At 66.5% G+C, this 7,921-nt stretch overlaps 1 protein-coding gene and 1 long non-coding RNA gene across 2 annotated transcripts; both read right to left on the bottom strand.

Moving 5' to 3' along the window:
* Nucleotides 1-401: 401 nt before the first annotated feature.
* LOC135976371 (uncharacterized) lies at nt 402-1,718 on the bottom strand. Its single transcript, XR_010593517.1, has 3 exons — nt 1,542-1,718; nt 669-781; nt 402-516 (listed from the first exon to the last, which is right to left on the bottom strand). It is a non-coding gene; the product is annotated as an uncharacterized LOC135976371 (long non-coding RNA).
* Nucleotides 1,719-3,207: 1,489 nt separating this feature from the next.
* LOC135976225 (tubby-related protein 2-like) lies at nt 3,208-6,035 on the bottom strand. Its single transcript, XM_065570979.1, has 4 exons — nt 5,458-6,035; nt 4,442-4,595; nt 3,423-3,536; nt 3,208-3,326 (listed from the first exon to the last, which is right to left on the bottom strand). The coding sequence occupies exons 1-4, from the start codon at nt 5,584-5,586 to the stop codon at nt 3,208-3,210; spliced, it is 516 nt and encodes a 171-aa protein (XP_065427051.1). The 5' UTR covers nt 5,587-6,035.
* Nucleotides 6,036-7,921: the final 1,886 nt, after the last annotated feature.

A 7,921-nucleotide genomic window follows, 5' to 3' on the forward strand; every position in this document is an offset into this window, starting at 1 on the left:
CCGGGGATAATCACAGTCATTTTTCGGGGTCCCCTGAACCCCAACACATTGGTCTCCTGTTGTGAGGAGCAGCAGAGAATCTATGACCCCATCGTCCCCCAACATCCCCCTGCCCCAAAAACCCTCCACACCCTCGTCATATCTGTGACAGCGGCCAGCTGGGGATACCAGCGCTGCGAGCTTCCCCACAACAGTGCCCCCAGCTGGGGTTCCCAGCACTGAGAGCTTCTCTGCAGCAGTGCCCCCAGCTAGGGATGCCGGTGCTGCGAGCTTCCCCATAGCAGTGACCCAACTGAGGAATGCCAGCGCTGCGAGCTTCCCCACAGCAGTGACCCAGCTGGGGACGCCAGCGCTGTGAGCTTCCCCACAGCAGTGCTCCGGCTCCAAGGTTTTCTCACGTACGTAGCAAATGGCCGCCAGCTCCTGCCGGATCGGAGCCGTTTCGGGACGAAGGGTTTTTTATCCGGATTCGTCCCGTTATCGAACACTGTGAACCTGGTGCCCAGCACGTTGGACCTGCCAGGAGATCAGAAAGGCCTGGTCACCTGGGGACCCCTCGCCCGGCGCTGGGATGCGACCGCCTCTGGGGTGGGGCGCGGGGGCTGGGTATACGGGGACCCCTCACCCAGGTGGAGATGCGGCCCCTCTGGGGTGGGTGCAGGACCCACCTGACTTTCCCGATGAAGCCGTCCCCATCCCGGGACAGGTCGATGGGGTCGAGGGAAATGAGGTAATTGGAGGTTTTGCTTTTCTTTCTCTTCCGGCCAGACATGAGAAACAGCTGAGAGAGACGGAAATGAACAACCTGCCCCAGGCTCTGCCCCACGGTGACCCCTCTTCCATTGCCTCCCCTGGCCTCTGCCCCACGGCGTCCCCTCTTCCACTGCCTTCCCCGGCCTCTGCCCCACGGCGTCCCCCTCTTCCACTGCCTCCCCTGGCCTCTGCCCCACAGCGTCCCCCTCTTCCACTGCCTCCCCTGGCCTCTGCCCCACGGTGTCCCCCTCTTCCATTGCCTCCCCTGGCCTCTGCCCCACGGCGTCCCCCTCTTCCATTGCCTCCCCTCAGCCTGCGCCCCACGGCACCCCCCTTCTCTGCCTTCCCCTGGCCTGTGCCCACGGTGCCCCCCTCTTCTGCTGCCTCCCCTCAGCCTGCGCCCCATGGCGCCCCCCTCTTCTCTGCTTCCCCCCAGCCTGCACCCCATGGCACCTCCCTCTTCCGCTGCCTCCCCCCCCCCAGCCTCTGCCCCCCGGCGCCCCCCTCTTCTGCTGCCTCCCCCCAGCCTGCACCCCACAGCACTCCCCTCTTCCACTGCCTCCCCCCTGGCCTCTGCCCCACGGCGCCCCCTCTTCCGCTGCCTCCCCTAAGCCTGTGCCCCATGGCGCCCCCTCTTCCGCTGCTTCCATCCATCCTCTGCCCCATGGCGCCCCCCTCTTCCACTGCCTCCCCCCAGCCTCTGCCCCATGGCACCCACCTCTTCCACTGCCTCCCCAGGCCTCTGCCCCACAGTGTCCGTTCCCCCCGCACTGTTACCCCCCCAGTACCTTCCTCCCATCGTCTCTTTCCAGGTGGAGGTAGTAGAAGGGGAAGACGCCCTTGTCCACCCCCTTGCGGTCCCGGCTGATGCGGCACTGGACGGTCACCCCGGGGGGCGCTGGGCGCAGCACGAACCCCTCCAGCTCCTCCGGCCGCGGAAGCCACGGGGTCCCCGGTGCTTCCTCCGGCAGCTGCGGGAGAGGGAAAGGGGTGAGGCCTGCGGGGGGGAGGGGGTGATGAGAGGCCAGGCCTTGTGTGCCCCGGGGTGGGGAGTCTGGGGGGGGGGGGTCACAGGGCCGGGGGCAAACGCCCAGGGCAGATACTAGTGCAGGAGGCGTGTGTGGGACACGGGGGCCTCGTGCAAAGGGGTGCAAGGGGCCATCCTGGTGGGTGGGAGCCAGGCGCGGGGGCCCTTACGCTGGGGGTGTCGGCCTCTGGTGCGGGCTCCAGGGATCTGCAGAGGATGTCGGGGTCTCCTTCCTCCTCCTCGGCACTCCCAGGGGGGCTGCCGAGAGACCCTAGGGGGGAGATCAGGGGGAAGGTCAGAGAAAGCCCTGCCCCCCCCAAGCCGTCCTCAGTGCCCCCCCGAGAGCCCTTATCCCCTGAGCCCCCCTCCCTGGCAGCCCCCCCCACCTGGCACACATACCCCTGGCCCGCCCTACCCCATCCCCACTGGGCGCTCCCCCCACCTCACCCCTCTGTCCCAGAATCCTTTGCACTGAGCCAAACCCATCAGCACAGAGGGGTCAATCGATCCCCCCCCCAGCCTTCCCTACCCACAATGCCCCTCTCCCTCGCCCCCCCCTCACCTCTGCTGGGGAGCTTTCTGTCCTGTCTTCTCTTGACGGGGGAGGGAGGCACGGGGGGGTCCTGGGGCAGTTGCCCCTCCCCCTCTGAGTCCCCCTCCAGGGCTGACTCCCAGCCCGCAGCGCCGGCCTCCAGGGGGGTGTCCCCGTCGCTGCTGTCCTGAGGGTCTGGGGGGATGGGGAGGGAGCGCTTAGTGCTGGAGGAGACGCCCCCCATGCCCGAGCCACTTTCACCCCAGCCTTGCATGGGCGCTTGGCAGTGAAACCCCCTCATGCCCGCTCACACATGAGGGATGCACCCTCGCCCCCCTTGCACGCCCAGCTGCATGCTCCTCTCCCCCGCCCGGGCCAGTTGCACCAGGGCCGCAGTCTCCATGCCCCCCCCCCCTCGCATGTCCAGTCCCGCCCCGCTGTCCCACCTCCCCCCACAGATCCTGGTAGTGCCCCACCTCTGAACTCCACGATGACAGAGGGGACTCGCTCCCCTCGCGCAAGCGATGGGACATTCGGCTTAGAGCTCCGGGGGCGTCGTGCGTCGGCATGGCCGGCTGTGGGGCAGAGAGGGGGCCGGGGGGTAGAGGTGCGGGGTCAAAGGGTGCACTGTCCCCTTTAAAAGGCCGGGCCAGGGGCGTCATAGCAACCGTTGCTAAGGAGTTAGGAGTGTGACAATACAGCAACGAGGTGGGGCACCCACTGCACCGGTTGCATAGCAACGGAACGGTGCATGCAGCATGGCAACAGTTGCATAGCAACGGAACAGTGGGAGCAGCATGGCAACTGTTGCATAGCAATGGAATGGTGCACATATTATGGTGCACGTGTGGCAACGGTTGCATGGCAACGGTTGCCCCTCTTTCCTGCCACTTGCTCACCCCCCGCTACGCTTGGCCGGCCAACCCTTGCGCGTGGAGCTGGGCGCCGCCTTGGCCTTGTTGATGGGCCGTGTGTCCTCCAGGACGGCCTCTTCCAGCTCCGCGTCGGAGGCACCTGGATGGGGGAGGCAGAGAGTGACGGAGCGGGCGGAGCCGGGGCGGGTCCCACCAGGGACTGGCCCCGCACCGAGGATCTGCCCCCCCCCGTTACCTGCGGCCTCCCCCCCGGCTCGGGGGCCCCGGTTCAGGTGCACGGAGCTGCTCCAGGCGTCAGTGGGGCGATGGGCCTCCGGGACCGACTCCACCAGGAAGGGGTTGCTGGTTCCTATGGGCAGAGAGAGTCCGTCACCTCCTGTGGCGCCAGCCACGCCCCCGGCAGACAAGCCCCGCCCCCGGCAGACAAGTCCCGCCCCGTTGGGTGAGACAAGGGGCGCTCCGCCATGCCACAGTTTAGAGTGGGTGGGGCCTAATGGCCATCGGCCACACCCCCAAATGCCACGCCTTCTTACCTGGGCCTAATTACTGGAAGCCCCGCCCACAACAGACAAGCCCCACTGCTTCCCTGCCCTATTTTGGTTAAGAGGGGGAGCAGTTCTGCCCTCTGTATTAGGCCACCTGCTAGTGGGCGGAGTATATTTGCTATCAGCCCTGCCCACAAATAACAGGCCACGCCCACATACGCCACACCCCTTCTCTCTTTTTCCAATGGGATGGCTGCCTGCACTACTGCTAGTAGAGGCGGGGCCTAATTCTTGGAAGCCCCGCCCACTCTTAGCAAGCCTCACCCCCAAGAGGACCCACCCCTTCCACCTCTCTCTTGATTGACAGAGGGATACCAGGACAGCCACATCCTGTGCTGTGGGGGTGACTTTTGTTCATCAAGCCCCGCCCCAGTTGACAAGCCACGCCTCCATGGACAAACCACGCCCCTTTCCCCTGCCTTCCTCTCTGAACCAGGCAAACTATTAACCCCCTTTGTGGCGTTACCTCTGGCAGGGGCAAGGCCTAATTTTGGAAGCCACGCCCCTAATTGTTGAGCCACACCACTACCTTGGGGTTGGAGGAGGGAGAGTCCCCCCTCCACCGTGACCTGACTGTGTGGGATTTCACCAGCCAGCCAATCACCCCAGTAGGGGCGGGGCTAGCCCATAAACCCCGCCCACCTGGTGAAGAACCAGAGCTGAGACCGGGGGGGAACTCATTACATGGGTGAGCATGGACCCCTCTCACCGTTGCAGAGGCTGTGGTCGCTGCAGGACTCCATCAGGGGGGTGCGCTCCTCGGGCCGGCGACCCCGGCGGCCCGTCACCTTGGCATCGGGGTTGGCCTGGACCATGAGCGGCTCCTGGCGCTTCCGACGCTGCTTCTCCTCAAAGATGCGACGCTGGGGGTGGGGGGAAGGGGGCAGGAAGGGAGAACAGGCCCTGGAGGCACTGTCCTGGGGAGACACCGCTCCCAGCCCCGATCCCCTCGATCCCAGAACCCCCCAGGGCCAGGGGGCACCACTCCCAGCCCCAATCCCCTCGATATTAGAACCCCCCAGAGACCAGGGGGCACCGCTCCCAGCCCCAATCCCCTCGATCCCAGAACCCCCCAGAGACCAGGGGGCACCGCTCCCAGCCCCGATCCCCTCGATCCCAGAACCCCCCGGAGACTAGGGGGCACCACTCCCAGCCCCGATCCCCTCAATCCCAGAACCCCCCAGAGACCAGGGGGCACCGCTCCCAGCCCCGATCCCCTCGATCCCAGACCCCTTGGGGGCTCCGCTCCCAGCCCCGATCCCCTCAATCCCAGAACCCCCCAGGGCCAGGGGGCACCACTCCCAGCCCCAATCCCCTCGATCCTAGAACCCCCCAGGGCCAGGGGGCACCGCTCCCAGCCCCGATCCCCTCGATCCTAGAACCCCCCGGAGACCAGGGGGCACCGCTCCCAGCCCCGATCCCCTCGATCCCAGACCCCTTGGGGGCTCCACTCCCAGCCCCGATCCCCTCAATCCCAGAACCCCCCAGGGCCAGGGGGCACCGCTCCCAGCCCCGATCCCCTCGATCCTAGAACCCCCCGGAGACCAGGGGGCACCGCTCCCAGCCCCGATCCCCTCGATCCCAGACCCCTTGGGGGCTCCGCTCCCAGCCCCGATCACCTCGATCCCGGAACCCCCTGGAGACCAGGGGGCACCGCTCCCAGCCCCAATCCCCTCGATTCCAGAACCCCCTAGGAGATGCGAGGGCACCGCCCCGGGCACCTACCTGCAGCTCCAGCTTCTGCTGCCGCAGGGACGCGGGCTCCTCGCCCAGGCGGCTGGAAGAGAAGGAGCCGGTGGCGTCGGGCGGCGAGGCGGGGCGGGAGGGCAGGCGCCGGTAGGAGCTCCGTGCCATCTCGCCGCCAGCCACCCACCCACCCAGGGGCCACCCCAGCAGACCCTGCCTTCACCAGGCCCAGGGACGGCCACGGCCGAGGTGGGGGGTTCCGATCGCCACGGCGCCAGGGTTTGTGATGTCATAGGTGCCCCCAGATGTTCCCTGGCCATGCAGCGCTGGGACGGGGCGCGGGGGCTGGGTCTATGGGGGCCCCTCGCCCGGCGCTGGGACGCGGCCCCTCTGGGGTGTGGTCTGAGAGACTCGGGGGGGGGTCACAAAGCAGGGGGTATCTAAGGAGGGGAATTTGGGGGCCTTGGCCTGGGGAGGCCCCTGGAAGGGTCTAAGAGACCCTGGGGGGGCCAGAGTAGAGACCCCCTGCAAGGAGGGACCCCAGCAAGTAGGGAAGGGGGAATGAGGGAAGCAACAACTGCTAATTAACCCCCCTCCCCCACCCCGATAAAGCAGGATTAGCTCATTAGGGATTAACAAGGACTGGATGGGCTGAGTGCACAGACACTCTGCCCCAAACACACTACACCCCCCCCACACACACACTGCCCCCCACTCCTTAACGCACCCCCCAACCCCCTTCCAATCCCCAAGCTTACGTGTCTCCCCGTCCCGTCGCGTTCATGGTGTGTGGGGGGTTGGCCGGACTCCGGCTGGGCCTGGAGAGAAAAATTCACTGAGCGCTACAGGCCCCCTGTGTCCTCCCTGGTCACAGAGAGGGAAACTGAGGCATGGGGAGGAGACGGACTTGTTCATGGTTTCCCCTTGGACACATGGAACCCAGGAGTCCTGGCTCCCAGCCCCGCCCTCCCCCGGCTCTAACCATTAGACTCCCCTCCCAGAGCCAGGGACAGAACCCAGGAGTCCTGGCTCCCAGCCTCCCTGACTCTAACCAGTAGACTCCATTCCCCTCCCAGAGGTGGGAAGAGAACCCAGGAGTCCTGGCTCCCAGCCCCTCCCACCCCCGGCTCTAACCACTAGACTCCCCTTCCCTCCCAGAGCAGGGGAGAGAACCCAGGAGTCCTGGCTCCCAGCCCCTCTTTTCATTCTGGCTGTCAGTCTTCAGGGATAGGAGAGGGGCATCCCCCCGCACCCACACCCCAATCTCAGACCTGTGAGCGTTGAGGGGAACGGGGATACCGGCTCTGAGTCTGGCTCCAGCTTCGGCTCTGGCAGGTCTGACCTGGGGGGCGGGGAGGGATGGATGAGATCTGACCCCCCCCGCCCCAGCTCCAGCCCCCAGCCGGGGGAGGCCATCGGATTGTCTCCTCCATAATCGGCTTTGGTTTCTTATCCCTCCAGGCCCGGTGGCTGGCTTTAAAGATGCCCACGTTGCACAGGGCCAGGGCAAAGACAGTCCCTGCCCCAGCTGAGATCAGGGCCCCGTCATGCCAGGCGCTGCCCAGACCCACGGCGGGAGAGAGGCCCTGCCTGGTGGGCTACCAGCAAAGGGCAGGACAGGCCCATGATTTTGGGGGGTCACCTCAGAGGGGATTGGCAGGGAAAGGGGAGGGGAGGGTGCCTGTGTTTATGGGGGTGATTGTATGAACTCACTTCCTGCCCCTCATGCCTCTTTACACACTGCCCCCCAACTCGAGCTGGTCCCAGGCCCCTTCCCCGCCGGGGAGGGGGCAGGGGGAAATCACCCCATGCCACTTGGGGTCAGATCATCCCCCTCCAAGGGAGACTTCACAGCAAACTCCCCCAACCCCCCGCACTGCACAGACACCCTCCATCACCTCTCGGGGGACCAAACACTTCGCTGCCTTCTGATTGGACGGTGGTCACCGTGGCAGCGCTGGGCAACAAGGGATGAAGGCGAATTCCCTCCTGGACTCTTGCATTTTCTCCGTAGGGACCGGCTGGCTCAGGGGGGCGGGGAATGGGGCCAGGGCCTGTGCCCTCTAGGGGGCGCCGGCTCCCATCTGGCCCCAGGGCAGGGACTGGCTGGCTCAGGGGGGTGGAGAATGGGGCCCGGGGCCTGTCCCCTATAGGGGGCGCCGGCTCCCATCTGGCCCCAGTGTCGGGGATGGGCTGGCTCAGGGGGACAGGGAATGGGGGCGGCGCCTGTCCCCTCTACCCTAGTCGCCCCTTCCTGTCCCCAGTTGCCACTTTACTCTCGCTTGCCCCTGTCCCGGGGTGGAGGATTCCACCTTCCCGAGCGGCCCCCTGGATGGCGAATTCAGACGGGACGGGGGCGACATCACGTCCCTGTGGTCCCGCACTCACCCCGCGTCGCCTGGGGAAGCGCGTCGGCTGCCGCTGGGAGCGGTGCGAGGCACTGGGAGTGCTGGTGCCGCAGATCAGGTCGGAGGCCAACACCATCGTCACCCCGAGTGCCAGG

This window comes from Chrysemys picta, chromosome 17 (genome assembly GCF_011386835.1).
Source record: "Chrysemys picta bellii isolate R12L10 chromosome 17, ASM1138683v2, whole genome shotgun sequence".
In the NCBI taxonomy this organism is placed as follows: Eukaryota; Metazoa; Chordata; order Testudines; family Emydidae; genus Chrysemys; species Chrysemys picta.